The 17,074-nt window shown below is 40.5% G+C and overlaps 2 protein-coding genes across 7 annotated transcripts in view; one reads left to right on the top strand and one right to left on the bottom strand.

The window, feature by feature from the left end:
• rbl2 (retinoblastoma-like 2 (p130)) overlaps nucleotides 1-10,366 on the top strand; it is a 176,648-nt gene extending 166,282 nt beyond the window's left edge. Inside the window, exons 22-23 of one of the 2 annotated variants that reach the window (XR_010976710.1) lie at nucleotides 1,249-7,320; nucleotides 9,735-10,366. Coding sequence is in view for 1 of the 2 variants with exons in the window: in XM_068049452.1 (XP_067905553.1) it covers nucleotides 1,249-1,419 (171 nt within the window). In the remaining variant the exon portion in view is untranslated. Of the gene's footprint in view, nucleotides 1-1,248; nucleotides 7,377-9,734 lie in introns of those variants that run through there. The other variant, XM_068049452.1, reaches the window with a different exon arrangement.
• A 237-nt stretch (nucleotides 10,367-10,603) lies between these two features.
• The window catches only part of aktip (akt interacting protein), a 34,195-nt gene continuing 27,724 nt past the window's right edge, over nucleotides 10,604-17,074 (bottom strand). For 3 of the 5 annotated variants that reach the window (XM_068049453.1, XM_068049455.1, XM_068049454.1), the window contains exons 8-10: nucleotides 16,504-16,611; nucleotides 12,432-12,516; nucleotides 10,604-11,628 (exon numbers count right to left, since the gene is read on the bottom strand). In XM_068049453.1, coding sequence (XP_067905554.1) covers nucleotides 11,521-11,628; nucleotides 12,432-12,516; nucleotides 16,504-16,611 — 301 coding nt within the window. In that variant the 3' untranslated portion in view covers nucleotides 10,604-11,520. The remainder of the gene's footprint in view (nucleotides 11,629-12,431; nucleotides 12,517-16,503; nucleotides 16,612-17,074) is intronic. The other 2 variants (XM_068049456.1, XM_068049457.1) reach the window with 2 other exon arrangements.

Raw genomic sequence — 17,074 nt, forward strand, 5'->3', positions numbered from 1 at the left:
AATTAAAGAAAACTGTAGCCGAATTGAACCATCTATTAACCCCCGAATGAGGTGAAGCAAACCAGGTGTCTTTAGATCAACAAGTTAATTGTTATTAGAAAAAAAACTAAATTCTTGATCACCAAGATAAAAGCAGCATTTAAAAAAATAGGAAAAATCAGTGTCCTTGCAGATTTACACTTCCCAATGAGCAACCCTCCGATTAAAGTCCACTCATGGTCTTCCAGGGTCCAATGAGGGAAGAAAAATGTCCAACATCCGAAGCTTCAACTCCTATTTCATCCAGCGATGACCACCGCAGATCAACAACTTGCAAACACTTTTCAATGAATCAATTTGGCTTTAGCATTTTTGAAGGATAAAAGATTGTCACAGTCTAACATCCCTTCCTTCAGAGATCTGTTCATTTCATGCTGGCCCAGCTGTCCATGTCTGTTAGAACAGTCTGTCTCAAATAAAAAGCCAGTATAAAAGACAATTGCAACATTGTACATCGATCCTCAATCTCAGTGGCTGTATCCAAGGCAACCAGGATGCACCCGCTGAAGCTGGTTGGTTCCCTCTCTGTATGGTTGTATCCAGCAGCAACCAAAATGCACCTTCTTGGTAACTCCTGAGGCTTGCTTGTTCTTAAAGCAGTACTGATCCTTTGCTGTCTTAAAGACACTGCAAATCCACCCCCCCCCCCCCCCCCCCACAAGCCCGCCAAAAAAGTATCATGACAAGGGGGACAAAGTTGGGGGGTGGGGTGAAAGAACAAAAACAAATCAAAAATCGCTGGAGCAAATGGCCTTTTAGTAGATGTATTACTGATTTCTGTTAGTGATTTTTTCAATAAATTTAGAGTATAGAATAGATTCTGACCACCACCTTCTCAAAGGCAGTTAGGGATGGGCAATAAATGCTGGCCTGGCCAGCGATGCCCACATCCCAAGAATGAAGTTTTTAAAATATCCAAAGTTCTTAGAGGAGTCGTGGCTCTTGCAGTAATCAGACTCAGAAATAGGCCAATTGGCCCATCAATTCTGTGCTAGCATTTTTTTTTTTTAATATACATGAATCAGCTTGTCTAAGCACATGCTGCTGCTCAGTAACTGTCCCCTTTAGTATTCCTTTTTTATAGCACATATTTAATTCCCTTTTAAAAGAGAATTGTGAACTCTGCTTTAACAATGCAAGTCAGATTTTCCACTTTTTGCACCCCAAAAATTTAATACTTGTTTTTTATTTGATTCCCTTTATCTGCAGAGACTGAGAGACATCAACAGTATGATTAAGTCTGGTGAAACTCCAACCAAGAAGCGGGGCTTGTCATTGGATGATGGCAATGAATTGCCAGCTAAGAGGGTTTGTCAAGAGAACCACACTGCATTATATAGACGTTTGCAGGATGTAGCCAATGACAGAGGATCTCACTGATTGTGTTTGTGGTGCATCAATTTATCTGATCATTTGCTGTGAATAGTTTGGCTTTGGCACAAATGCCCTTTTCATGACTTTTACCCAACATGTATCCTTAGAGAAGAAAAGAAGAACCTGGAAAGAAACCCAGAGAGGATTACAGCTATGCTTAAAGCTTTTGCAAAGGTTATACAGGCAGTAAACACATGCTGTAAGAAATCAAAAGTTGCAATTGGCCAAGAAAGGATCAGATGCTTTGATCACACAATCTAATTTCTTGCTTCGATAAGCAGCTTGCTTTATCACAAATCAGACAGTTGAAGGCAGGGGCTAAGAGAAAGATTTGTGAAGCATTGAAAAATGGTTTGTAATTGATTATTTAAAAGCTTTTCTGAAAGAAACAAAAGCAGGCTTGGAACAGCATGCACTTCATACCAAATTCAGTTTATAGCATTAATATTCATGTGGCTAAATCTTAATATTTTAACTGAGTGTTTGAAAACTGCAAAAAATGTTTAAATAAGGACTGGTTATTTTCAAAGCAAACTTCATATTGTACATTTGTAATAGAAACAAATCCTGCATTAACATCTGCATAGACCATAAAATGTTTAGGGGAGAGAACTATTAGAGCTAAATTTTCACCTGCCACATACAAGGTTAAGTATTGTGTATGCAATCAGTATGTGCACAAATGCATTTCTATGTTAGTTAACATTATAGGCTGCCCAGAATTGGCAGCTGTGTGTTCTTCAATCAGCTTGGAGGGCTAAGATCTGTACGAGTACCATGCTAATGATGCACTAAGCTGTGAAAGATCCAAACTGCAAATACATGTGTGAGCGTGAGTGAACATGGAGATTAAGCAGTAGACTATAGACAACAGCCAAGAAACAAAATGTTGTCAAAGCAAAGGATTTTTTTTTTTAAAAAAATCATAAAAAGGTGCTCCTAATTACATGTTGATTATATTGACCACTCAGTAAAATGGACCTCACATTTCCCAAGAAGCAGGTTTATCAGATTGCTAGGTAAATGGAGTGAGACCTCAATTACTCTAGCTTAATAGAATACACTGTGTGCTGTCATGTGATCTTTTAGTCTTCGGCAGATGGATTAAATACACATCAGATTGAGGCTCAGGCTATATACCAAGAAATGAATTTATCTATCTTTAAACAGGTGTATGAACATTATCTAGTGCAAACAGTATACTTATAGGACTACAAAGAACCATTGGTTCTACTCTTTTAAAAGTCCTAATCCACACCTTTACCCAAGAAAGGGGTCACAGGTCATTTAAGGATGTTTGAAATTGAACGGTGTCACATGATCCAAGGAGACATTGCATTAGACCTGGATGGGACCTGCACAGCATGCAACTTGATGTATCAAACCAAGGATGTCCAGAACCAAACACAACTTGGTGTTGAGTCAAGATTAGCCAGTTGATAAGGTAAATTCTGTTCAGCTAGCAAAAAAGAAACTAGCAATAACAGATCTGAACCCTTTGTGTATTGTCAAAGCAAAGGATGAGAGTTTAAAAAAAAAGAGAAATGGTCATAAAAAAGGAAGATGCTCATAATTACATGTTGGTTATATTGACCACTCTGTAAATGCACCTCTCATTTCCCAGGAACCAAATAAGAAAAAGATAATCTGAATAAAGAAAAAGATAACTTTGTCACATCACTCTCCTCCCCTTTAGAAAGGGTCCTTTGCATTTCAGCCAATGCCTTGCGTGTGAGGATTGTCATTCAGTAATTGTCACACCATGATCCCTTGAGGCTCAGAATTCAGAGGTCAGACACGAAAAGTGTGCTCTCATGTCTAGCACTTCTGGCATTCTGCTGTTGCTTCAGTCCCATGTAAATGATATGGGCATGACATGGCTGGCATCAAATTGCCCATGTTAGCCAGCTGGCCAGTGCCTCACACCATCAGCTCTGTCCCAGTGGCTGACAGTGCTCACAGGCTTTACCAAAGTTGTCCATGTTAGCTTGTCCATTGTCTAGCTGAAGCAGACATAACCAGTGAAATGTTGGCTTTGCTCCCCAATTTGGGTGGGGGTCTCTTGGCCCCGTCATCGCTCCCACTAACAGACAATACAAACAAGGCTAGAATAGTTTTCAGACTACGGACATGAATGGCTGAGGACATGTTGCTTGAATTATTTCTAACCTGGATTTTGTTGTGATGTTCTGCCTTCCCCCAGTTCTTCGGCTAGGAATCAGCTAGCTACATCTCCTCCAATCCCAATGAATACACTCTTGTATTACCCAGCCTCACATTAATAGTGATTGGGCACAGTAAATAAGACATTTTTCAAGTCCAGTGACCACACAGCCAGCAGTCTGGTATCTTACGGCCACAAACGGTCTCCCCGATTGCAGTGCATACTTTCTCAAACAGCTGTAGTTACCATTGTGGCTCATGGTCACATTCAAGACATCTAATCTCTTAACCATTTGTACTGTCACTTACCAGCCTCACTGACAACATACTTTCTCCACCATTGCAAGTGAATTTTTTCTCATCTCTTCCCTCATCACATGTCCAATGATGTCACTTTTCCTCAAGATATTTTCTCCAGTGGAGGTGAAATGCAGTTGGAAATATTCAGTAACAGAACTTGAATGGCAAGAATGGTCAGCATGAAGGGGACATTAAGAGTACTGGATAGAGATTACAAAGTACAATGGAGCAGTGCATAGAAACCTATATCCTGTGACTGAGAATCTGTAGAAAGTTGTGAAACAATTTGAATGTCAAGTACCATGTAGTATTTTCTACCAAGTCTTCCACATATTTCAAAGGCAGCACAAGCACAATTACTGCAAGACCAGTAAGCCCCCCCCCCCCCCAGAGATAGATTCATAAAAGTGTATGGAATTTAATAAATAGACACAAAAATCTGCTCATACATTTTGAAGTTACATCAGAATAGGTACACTTAAAGAAAATAAATTTAGTTCAGTTGATTGAAAAAAAATTACTTACAATGTGCAAACAAATCAATGCTGTCGACTGCAGTCAGTCAGTGAATCACCAAATAAAGATGGTGGCAGTAGGGTTCTGGCCAGAACCAGAGAATAACTGGATTCAGTAGTCTGAATTTAGCATTAAAAAGGTTCTTCAACATGGTCAGTGGACTAAAGCTGTTGATTAAAGCAGTGATCAGCAGATAAAATTAGAATTTAGGTAGACACATCATTGAGCTTCAGACCACAGCTAGTAATCCAGCTGTTCTGCCTTAGTAGCACATGGTATGGCAGGATCATATGAAAACAGGGAAACTAATCGAATAATATTCAAAAGTTTGGAAAGTATCCTGATTTGCTTGTCAGGTATTGCAGTCTGTCACTCAAGACGTATTCAATAGACCAAGTAGGACAGGTGCAGCGATAATTTCTGAGAGGATTCTTCTGATCCCCTCCCATAACTTTGGGAGAAACCTCAGAGGAACGGCAGAAATGCAGATTTTCTAGTTTCCACAGCAGTTACAGTGGGACATCAGGGAAGCCCTGTGGACATTCTACCCAAGACCCTTTAATATTTGCACATTATTCAAGAGTCTGTTTTTTTTTTTTAAAATGATGTTAGACAAGCCTCTAATTTTCTGCCCAATGCTTGGTTTTACCAACTGCAGCCAAGCAACCTGTTCCCTTATCTCTGCCTATGATGCTTCAATCTAGCTGCTAGGAAGTTCACAAGAAATTAACTTACCAGTTTTCAGAAAGCCCTGGCAACTTCATCGGCTATGCTTTGACAGTAATAAGCTCAACCATGTGCAAATTTTACTTAATATGGAAGTTAGGATAGCATTCTCTATATTAGTCACGTATTCTTCTTGTAGCTGGAAAGAGTAGAGCTGTGAAATCAGCCATGTATTTGATTATGAGCACAATCCATAAAATAGTTAACAATTTTGTTAAGTGATTCTTGTCTGAGCCCCATGTACACAATGCAGATTCACTCAAATCACAATGATTAAAGTTTTGCCCCGTATTCTCATTTCCCAACATGATCTGTAAACTTGGAGTACTATAGGGCAATGAAAAAGACTGAAAATTTGGACAGATGTGGTTACATTTTTAGTTCTAAATCGGGAATCCATTTTCTCTCACCATAAAGAACTCTGCATAACATTTTACAAGATTGGAAGGAGGGAAAAAATGACAATGAAATTATATAAGATGCATCACATCTTCAATTAATTATACTGCAATTGGTGATAAAATGAATTGAACCCAAAAAATGACATGGGAATTACTGCAATATGACTGGTCAGTCATTTAGACAGGTACCCATCACCAGTGCGACTACAAAATTAACAAACTTGCTTTAAAAAGAATTGTTAATCTGCAAAAGTATTTATTTTATGCCAATTCTTATAACTGGTATTCTTTAAAAATTGTCTACCTGTTAAATTGTGTTGTATCACCTTGTAAAAGTTGCAAACTCTGATGATTTTTTTTAACAAATATATTTGTATGTGTCTGTTCATTTATAAAGAGATTTTGTATGTCATTGAAATACAAACATGTTTTAAGATCAGGAATATTTTAATAAGCAAAAAGTATACATTTTAATCTGTACACCACTTTTAAAGTAGACCAGTACCAAAATTGCTGTAATTTACACTTTTACTTTATTTCTGTAGAAATTCATGGCAGTTACCCATTTCTGAGAAAGCTGCACCATTCCCATTTCCACATCTCACTTTGTATGTTACAGAGACTCATTTCAGTGTTGCGCATGTAGCTCCTCAGTTGCAAAATAAAATATGAGATTTAAAGAAAACACAATATTACTGAGCAAAACTGCTCTTTAGGGAGGAGCAAGTTAAATTTATAACTGCCTATTGCGGTATAACAATGTAAAATAACATGAGTAAACATGTTAAAATAGAAACTGAGGGAACTAACATTTATTAAAAGAGGTACTAAGTTTGAAAAATAGAAACTTGATCGATGCAAAATTAAAAGCAAAAAGTTCAAATAAAACTAAAAATACATAGGCAGCTAAATCAGCAGAAAGGAAAGAAAGATTTAACATTTTGGATGTAACTCAAGTCAGCAATTACGAACAGGAGGGAGGCTGAACTTTAACCAGTCTTACACTTTCAGATACTAACTTACCTGCTGACATTTTCTACTTTCTGCGTAAATCTTCTGAAAGCATTCAGGACATTGAGAATTAAAATCAGTGATGGCGGAAAATACAAGGCAATACTCACCAGCATTCCATGATTAGGAAATTAGGTATTGTAAACAGCACGAGAAGTTTTAAGAAAGGAAAAATCCTGATGTGGTGGGAGGATCTTTAATGGACGCAGCTTTGTCCAATGTGGAGCTTGGAACGGTTTACCTTTGGATTCAACAAGGTGCACGGTCCCTTATCTGGCTGACAGACATTCTTCTTCCCAATGCTTCTAGAACAAGTTTTGGGAAAATAGCAAGTGGATTGGTGCACAATGAGATGTAACTGCTGACGCTTTAACCACACAAGGCATGTTGTTGATTTGCTGATAATTTGAAAGACTCTGCTACATGTTGAAAGCTTCAGGCAGAAGCAAATAATGCTGCTGTTAGATTGGGAGAAAGATCAGGTTACGCACGCACGTTACAGCCATTAGTGCCAATGTAACATTTTCATCAAAATTAATAACTATGTCAAGAACTAGTTCTGGGCCAAATACCTGCATTAATTTGATGCATTAAAAGTCCAAATACAGCCTGTGGAGTGTGGTATTCACTAACATTTTTTTTTCCCCAGACCTTTTGCCATCTGGTGTGTTTTTCAAACTGCAGTTGAAGGGCGAGCTGCTAGTCTCATTTTGTGTAAACCTATTATTTCATACAGTAGCCAATCTCTTGTGGCTTTGCACATGGAGTCAAGATCAAGTTAAATTTCCAGGTGAATTGGATTTAGATGGCAGTGCATATGACTATAAGAAAGGTAAAGAGTGAAGGAGAGGAGGTAGAATAGTTAGAGGTTGTAGCAGGGTATGGTGATGGGTGGAAAAAAGTTAAAAAGGGAGGGGGGGGTAGTCTATCAATTAAGTAGCAGCTTTAATCCTGTCAGCCGATAGCAATCTTAAGAATATTTTTAAAGATTGAAGGGCGTTGCACAGATCCGCATTACTTTTTTTTTGTGAAAGTGGTACAACAACCAGTCTCAGATTTTAGGAGAAACTGACAGAGCAGAGTTGAAGACAGCCATACAGCAGGGCAGAGAGAAGCAAAGCACTGATAACCATAGTGAAGAGGCTGGTGAATGGGATGAAGATGACCTCCATAGCTGGGGCATAGGAGGAAGCTGATAAGAGGAACGAAGCAAGGTGAGGCCAGGTGTGTGAGGGGAAAAGAGGCTTGAGTTTGAAGGATAAAGGGGGTAAAAGGATAGGGAGAATAAGAACCCTTAAAACAAAAGCTGAAGTGATTAACATTTTAAAATAGAAGTAAAAAAATTTACTTCGACTTACCTGAAAAACAAAAAAAGATTGCGTTAAGAGCTGAAAGCAAAGCCGAGATTTGTGTCACACCACCTTGTGGTTAGCTCATGCAACTGCAGCTATCAGAGCCAACCACAAAACATTGGAAAATCCTAATGACACAGTATTAATGTATCTAAGGCAAAAGGGTTACACGGGATCTTTCAATAGAATGTGACATGACATGCTAAAAATATAGACATGTGGCAAATACAGCATGGCTATGAACTTGGCTGATTTACAAGGAACGAGTAGTGGTGAACAATTGCTTTGCAGACTGGAGGAAGGTATACAGTGGAGTTTCCCAGGGGTTGGTAATAGGACAATCACTTTTCTTGATCTATATTAATGACCTAGACTTGGGTGTGCCCAGCACAATTTCAAAAATTGCAGATGGCATGAAAGTTGCAAGTATTGTGAACTGTGAGGAGGATAGAGATAGACTTCTAGATAGGCTGGTGCAATGGGTGGACACGTGGCAGATGCAAGTTAATGCAGAGAAGTGCGAAGTGATACATTTTGGTAGGAAAGAGCAGAGGGATCTGGAGGGGGATGTGCGCACAAATTTTTGAAGCCGGCAGGACAGGTTGAGAAAGCAGTTAATAAGGCATATGGGATCCTGGGCTTTATAAACAGAGGCACAGTGTACAAAAGCAAGGAAGTCATGTTGAACCTTCATAAAACACTATACTGCAGTTGAGGCTGAACTAATGTCCAATTCTGGGTACCACACTTTAGGAAGAATGTGAAGGCATTGGAGAGGGTGCAGAAAAGATTTACATGAATGGTTTCAGCAATGAGAGACTTCAGTTAGGAGGATAGACTGGTGAATCTGGGGCTGTTCTCCTTAAGAGAAAGTTGAGAGGAGCTTTAATAGGTGTTCAAAATCATGAGGGGTCTGGTCATGGTAGATAAAATAGGGAGAAACTGTTCCCATTGGCAGAAAGGCCAAGACCAGATGGCACCAATTTAAAGTTATTGGCAAAAAAGGCAAACGACGACATGAGGAAAACCATTTTTTCCCCCAACAGCGAGTGGTTAGGATCTGGAACACACTGCCTGAAAGTTTGGTGGAGACAGATTCAATCGTGGCTTTCAAAAAGGGAATTGGATAATTATCTGAAGAGAAGATATTCACAGAGCTACAGGGAAAAGGCTGGGGAGTGGGAATAGCTGAGTAGCTCTTAAAGAGCCGGCATGGATAAGACATGGACAAGGAAGGATGTGAATGTGTTGGAGGTGGTTCAGAGGAGGTTTACTAGATTGATACCTGGACTGAGCGGGTTGTCTTATGAGGAAAGGTTGGACAGACTGCATTTGTTTTCACTGGAGTTTAGAAGAGTGAGGGAGACTTGATTGAAGTATATAAGAACCTGAATGGTCTTGACAAGGCGGATGTGGAAAGGATGTTTCCTCTTGTGGGGGAGTCCAGAACTAGGGAGCACTGTTTTAAATTTATGGGTCACCCTTTTAGGACAGCGATGAGGAGAATTTTTTTCTGGGGGTTGTGCAACTTTGGAACACTCTGCCTCAGAAGGTGGAGGAGGTGGGTTCATTGAATATTGTTATGGCGGAGGTAGATAGATTCCCTTGCCGATCAAGAATCTAAGGTTAATCAGGGGTAGATGGGAGTGTGGAATTAGAGATGCAAACAGATCAGCCATGATCTTATTCAATGGCGGAGCAGGCTCAAGGGACCGAAAGGTCTATTTGTGCTCCTAATTCGTATGTTCGTAAGTGTCTGTGCCGTAACCATTCTAATGATTCTTGTCATGCAGACCCCCACCTGCCAAGAATGAAGCATATTAATTTTGTCATGAACATTGATTTTAAACAGTTGCTGGAGTGAAGAAATGACATTTGAAGATCTCCAGACACTGGGCTGGAAGGACATTTGCATACTAAGAGACAGTGCTCGGAGAGACAAAGGAATTGATCACTGATTCAATTAATAAAGATTGGTCGGACAGTGATTCCACATCTTGTCGGTGAGAGATAGCACTACACCAAGAGCTTTGAAATCCACAAACCTCGCAGGAGAGACTGTTCCCAAATAAGGAGCTAGTCACATTACTAACCTGCTGGGCAACCTGGGGTTTTTGAATTGTGCCACAGAGAAAAGACCCAGAAGGCACTTTGAAACTGAAGCTGAAATAAGCAAGTCTCTCGCCTGGCTCTCTCACTCGCTTTCTCCCAAGCCACTGGACCCACGGAAGACCTTAAACCTCAAGAGAAAAAAAACGGCTATATTGGAACAAGTTGAAGTATGAACTGGGCCCCAAAGAATTGCAATACTTACCGGCACCCAAAGACTCCACATTGAACTTAAAAGGACTGTAACTACCAGATATTGCCTCAAACTTTTCTCCTTTATTCCTTCCACGTTTTCTGCTTCTGTCTGCTTGTGTGTTTATCGCATATTCATGCTAGTGTGTTCGAATCACATATTCGTAGTCATTAACCGGATTAGAGTTTAAGATTAATAAACTTCTACCTTTCTTGTTTAAATCAGAAAACCTGTCAGAATTGATTTCTTTGCCTTGCAATTGGAAAGCGATGAACAAGGATTCACTAAGAGGGAGCTAAAAACACAACGTTTTAAAATTAAACCCCGTTACGGTTAAACCAGGCAAAAGGCTGAGGGGCCCCCTAGACCTCTTTTCAACTGGTCATAACATTCTATAAATACATTAAAAAAGTAGTTGGTACAGTTTTAGCTGGTTTTTATTTGAAGGGTTAAGCCACCATGACATCAGTTGCTAGGCCAGCAGCTATTTCCCCTTTAAACATACCCTATTAGTACCCAATGCAACAAAAACAGCATTTATGTACATAATGTGCTGTTTTACTGCACACGATAAATAGAATATGAAAATGTCTATGTAACAACATTGGAAGAGTAGTCTTCAAGTTGAATTACTTTACATATTCATACAGAGTATATAAAGACCACTGAAAATTACCAAGCTTAGGGCTCACTGTTTTTAACCAAACTTTTGCTTTAGCATGGATCAGTCTGCCCTAATCTGGACTAATGTCACTTTCAGCACTATTTTCACCTCAAAGTGCTAATTGTAGGGTCCAACAAGCTATTTACAAAATTTATACACCAATATATTTACATTAGAAAACCCAAATATGACTTATGAAAACTGCTGTCATACACTATGTAAAATATAGTTGATTTGAAATGGATTGAATGTCTAAACTCGCATCTTAAACTACTGACCAGCCCCAAAACATGAATAACATTTCTACATCATAACAATATTACAAAATGGTGTCATCGTTATGACATACCCACTCAATTCAATTAACCACCCCAACATAATTAATAGCTGTATTGTCAAGATTACCTAGGTAGTAGATAGAGGTCACCAAAATGCAAGTTTTATAAACTCAGTTAAAAGTTGAACTTGAATAAAAGTTTAAAATTTTATAATCTACACGAAAGGAACCCAATCTTCAGCAGTTTTATTATATATCGATATACTGTTTTGTTTTACAGTCACTGCTAAAAGAAAGTCCAACATCTGCACCAACAGGAAACAGTTATATCCTAATTGACCTGGTCCATATGCTTCACAGGTAGAAAGTGTCTGGTGTGCTCTTGATAGGAAGTACTAGGTTTGTACAGTGTTTTCATCTTTGCTGAAAGGTTGTGTTGAACCTGGCTTTACCCAGGAAAGGCCGGCCATGTGCATGCTTTTGCTTTGATCATCAGGCTTCCTCTAGAAGAGAATTTTTTTTTAAATGATCTATTAAACTATAGTATCGTAAAAGAAATGCAAGTACAGCATAAAGTTAATAACTTAATGCACAGAGTCAAATTGGTGCTACAAGGCACAAACAACCGAGAAAACAAAATACAATAAATTTTATAACTAGATCATCTTTCATTGAACAGAAATGCCACAAATGCATTTTAAAAAAGGTGTGTACATGTATACAGTGAGCAAAAGAAATAATTGGAATCAGCTAAAAGCGCAGCGGAAGAGGTACGTTTGAAATTTTAGGTCAGGAGAGGGGGAACAAGCTTTGCCACCAATAGTAGGATGGAAAGAGAAAAAGCTGATGCAAATCAGATCAACATCTTGCATTTGTATAGCGTCTTTAACATAGCAAAATGGCTCAAGGCGCTTCACAGGAGTGTTATAAAACAAAATGAGTATCTTAAAAAAAAAAGGAGAGAGAAGCGTAGAGGCTTAGGGAAGGAAATCCAGAATGAGACCTAGGCAGATGCAGGCTGAAGATCAGAGCACAGGCACTTCTTTCTTCTGCCTAGGATGTAAAGTTGGAGAAGAGAGCAAACCAAGTCCATTTAGGTATTTTGATTTTAAAGTTAGTGCGCTTGGGAGAATGCAATCATTGTTCTGTAAATACACAAGGAAGTATTACATAGAGAAATGAGGATTTGGATCTCAAAGTTTGCACATGTTTGCCATGGGGAAGTGGAATAGCTGGCTGAAGTGACAGCTAGACTCAATAGCAAAATGCTTTTTCACATCTGATGCAAGAAATGAAATGGATTTACCTTTTGAGTTAACATCTTCTCTCTGGCTTCTTCATGTACTGCTGGATTCCAAGGTGAAAAGCTTTGGAAGAAAACCGGTACATTTCTATGAGAAGTTATAGCCCAGTTTTCCCACCATGTATATGAAGGCCAGAATTTTTACCTCTTTTGGAATCATTAACTCCTTGCTGGGGTAACTTCCAAAAGGTACCGAATGCCCTTGAATTAAAGGCCTGCTCGGTCTGCAAAACAGAAAAAAAAACGACCCAAGCCCGACAGAACCAGATCCGACCCGAGCCCGACCCAGCCGGAGTCCTTCCACTTTTTCCTGCGCCCGACGTGAACTTGCCTTCCGTTTTTCCACTTTGTTGCTGATCTGCACAAGCTTAAAATAGCTTTTCCAAGTGGCCATTCATCAGGCGTGAGCCTTAATGATGGGGATAACTATTCTGACCACATGAAGGCACTGCAACCATTTTTTTTTTTTAAAATTCTTAACTTGCACCATCCCATTCACCCAGTACTCGCTTACACTGGTTCCCAGTCAAACAATGTCTTAATTTTAAAATTCTCATCCTGGTTTTCAAATCCCTTCATGGCCTCGCTCCTCTCTATCTCAGTAATCACCTCCAGCTCTACAACCCTCAGAAATGCCTGTGCTCATCTAATTTTGGCCTCTTATGCATCCCTGATTTTAACCACTCCACCACTGGTGGATGTGCCTTCATTTGCCTAGGCCCCAAGCTCTGGAATTCTCTTCCTACATGTCTGCCTCTCGACCTCACTTTTCTCCTTTAAGACACTCCTTAAAACCTACCTCTGACCAAGCTTTTGGTCATTTGACCTAATATCTCATGTGACTCTGTCATTTTGTTTTCTAAATGTTCCTGTGAAGCACCTTGGGACAATTTATTAAAGGGACTATATAAAATAGTTCTAATTTGTTCATGAGACATAGGCATCACTGGCAAGAACATTTAATATCCAACCCAACTGCAATAGATATGGTGGTGGTGAAGGTGCAGTTTTTGTGGCATAGGCACACCCACGGTGCTGTTAGGCAGGGAGTTCCAGGATTCTGGCCCAGTGACAGCATAGGAATGGCAATATATTTCCAAGTCAGGATGATGTGTGACTTGGAAGGGAACTAGCAGGTGGTGTTCCCATACATCTACTGTGCTTGTCCTTCTAGGTGACAGAAGTCACAGGTTTGGAAGATGCTTTTGAAGGAGCCTTGGAGAGTTGCTTGAGTGCATCTTGCAGATAGTACACACTGCTGCAACTGCGTGCCAGAGGTGAAAGGTGTGAATGTTGAAGGTGGTGGATGGGGTATCAAAGCAAGCAAGCTGCTTTTCCCTGCATGGTGTCGAGCTTCTTGACTGTTGTTGGAGGTGCACTCATCCAGGCAAGGAGTGCATTCCATCACACTCCTGACTTGTAGATGGAAAGACTTTGGGGAGTCAGGAGGTGAATTACTCGCCGCAGAATTCCTAGCCTCTGACCTGCTCTTCAGCCACAGTATTCATGTGGCAGGCCCAGTTAAGTCTCTGGTCAATGGTGACCTCTCCAGGATGTTGAGAGTGGGGTATGCAGCGATGGTAATACCATTGAACATCAAGGCGAGATGGTCAGATTCTCTCCTTTTGGAGATGGTCATTGCCTGGGACTTGTGTGGCACAAATGTTACTTGCCGCTTATCAGCCAAAGCCTGAATGCTATCCAGATCTTGCTGCATATGGACACGGGCTGTGTCAGTTTCTGAGGAGTCACAAATGGTGAACATTGTGCAATCATTAGCGAACATCCCCACTTCTGACCTTATGATGAAGGGAAGGTCACTGATGAAGCAGCTAAATGACTGGGCTTGGGGGACTCTTTCCTGTGGCTAAGATGATTGGCCTTTTAACTACCAAAACATCTTTTGTGCTAGGTATGACTGCAGACAGTGGAGAGTTTTCTCCCAGATTCCCACTGACTTCAATTTTACTAAGGGTCTTCGACACCACACTTGATCAAATGCTGCCTTGACATTAATAGCAATCCCTCTCATCTCACCTTTGGAATTCAGCTCTTATTTATTCTATTTTTATTTAGAGATACAGCACTGAAACAGGCCCTTCGGCCCACCGAGTCTGTGCCGACCAACAACCCTGCAGTAATCCCATAATCCCTACCACCTACCTACACTAGGGGCAATTTACAATGGCCAATTTACCTATCAACCTGCAAGTCTTTGGTTGTGGGAGGAAACCGGAGCACCCAGCAAAAACCCACGCGGTCACAGGGAGTGGGCGGCACAGTGGCGCAGTGGTTAGCACCGCAGCCTCACAGCTCCAGGGACCCGGGTTCGATTCCGGGTACTGCCTGTGTGGAGTTTGCAAGTTCTCCCTGTGTCTGCGTGGGTTTTCTCCGGGTGCTCCGGTTTCCTCCCACAAGCCAAAAGACTTGCAGGTTGACAGGTAAATTGGCCATTATAAATTGTCACTAGTTATAGGTAGGTGGTAGGGAAATATAGGGACAGGTGGGGATGTTTGGTAGGAATATGGGATTAGTGTAGGATTAGTATAAATGGGTGGTTGATGTTCGGCACAGACTCGGTGGGCCGAAGGGCCTGTTTCAGTGCTGTATCTCTAATCTAATCTAATCTAAAAACTTGCAAACTCCACACAGGCAGTACCCAGAATCGAACCTGGGTCCTTGGAGCTGTGAGGCTGCAGTGCTAACCACTGCGTCGCCCAACCACTGCGCCGCATGCTTGGACCAAGGCTGTAATGAGATCTGGAGCCAAGTAGTCTTGGTCCTCACCAGACATCCATACACCTGGATTAATGGATAATCATGACTGGGAACCCTAGTTTATGTGCACCTGCTTAAATGGAAAAAGCTTAGTCTCAAGTTGCAATTTCCACTGCTTGCCTGAAGAAAAATTATATGCTTAAAATTTTTGTATATTCATCTTTATGCAGCCTTTTCTTGGCAATAAACGAATACAAATTGAATAATTTACTTATGCAGAGTTAAAAGGCCAGGCTGACAAGAGTACACGACAGCAATTTTTACAATAGCAACTGAAGCATTGAATCAAGTGACCAGCTTCATCATGCCCTATTTAAATATCATTCACATCTAGCTAAACCCTAAAAGTCCAGTTTTGAATTTCAAATGTTTTGATCAGAAATAAATGTAATTTATTTATAGGCAAAATCAAATGAATTCTTTAAGATCCAAATAAATGTTTCAAAATATTCATAAACATGAAGCACTGAACACATTTTGAAAAGTAGGCTAGACACAATGGGCTGAATTTTATAAGTTCGCGGCACACGCAAATTGTGTGCCGTGGAACCCCCGTGATACTTTCAGCGGGGGCTCATTTAAATGGAGGGGGCAGCACACCATCCCTGATGACGTTTTTGGGGTGGGGGGGGGGGGGGGGGGGCAGGGGGGGCGCTCCATCCCCAGCAATGGCATCCGGTGCTGCCATGCAAGCACCATTTTTAAAAGGCTCCAAGCCCGTTGGAAAAATACTGAACCTTAAAAAAAAAAATACATTTATGTGCATTCTCTTTTAAAAAAAAAATTTAGAGAGGCTCTTTCCCAACTGCCACCCCACCCCCAAATGTTTTTAAAAAAAAAAAATAATTGGCCTATTTCTCAAAAATTTATTTTATTCCAAACCTGAACTTCCCCCCCCACCCACCCCCAACCTAGTCACATTTGCCCTTCAACTCCTTCCCACCATCCCCACAGCCAATTAAAAAAAAAAGTGTTTTTCCCACTTCCCCCCCACCCCACCAGTGTTTCGCCTTGAATCCCCAAAGACGGTTCAGAAGGCATGGGACTTCTGGCCATCAGCCACAATACTGGCGTGGGATGGCCGCCTGGTCCAGGTAAGTTAATTAACTTTTTTTGCTCAAGTTTGAGTAGGCAAATGAAGGCCCTGCCCTTTGGTGGGGTGGGGGCGGTGGGGCCACACCAAGGCCTCATGCCGCCAGTAAAACGCAGTGGGGCCTTCTCAGCATCGGGGGTTGTGGCGGGCCTCTCCTAAAATTCCACCCAATATCCTGTTTCAACAACGATCAGTGCAGCTCACCTAATTGCATAAGGGTCATCCAATTTAGGTTGATCGAAGAGATGACTGTTGCATAGTTTCACACTGTCAGTTACTTTGCTTTTGAATAAGTGGATATCTTTTTCATATCTGGAAATAAATTTATAACTTCAGTTTGATAAGTGGAATGGCTTCAAACAAATCTTAGTTTTTAAAAAGAGTAATTGAGAAAAGTTGAAAAGCAGTGCTTAATATTGTGGTGCTTGCTTTTAAAAGCCATAATTCTATTCATGCTCTCACAATAGCTTTACAGGTTTTTCCAGAACAGTCTTCTATATTTTGTATGACTAGTATAGAAAGGCAAAAGACTCTTTGTGTAAGTTAACAACTGCAGATTCACAAGGCATAAAAACCTGTGAAGTTGCACTTGTTCTGGAATGCAATGAAAATTAATAGCACATGCCCACTTACACAACTTGGTGGTATTCTCGTGATGAGGCTTATTAGAAGTTGGACAAGATGTCACCATGTTCCAAAGCAAAATGGCAAGTTAACACCTGACAATTTGACTATTCTTAGCAGAAAAGTTTATTTAAAAAAGTAAGCAGGTGCA

The sequence above is a fragment of the Heterodontus francisci genome, chromosome 17 (genome assembly GCF_036365525.1).
Source record: "Heterodontus francisci isolate sHetFra1 chromosome 17, sHetFra1.hap1, whole genome shotgun sequence".
Classification (NCBI taxonomy): Eukaryota; Metazoa; Chordata; class Chondrichthyes; order Heterodontiformes; family Heterodontidae; genus Heterodontus; species Heterodontus francisci.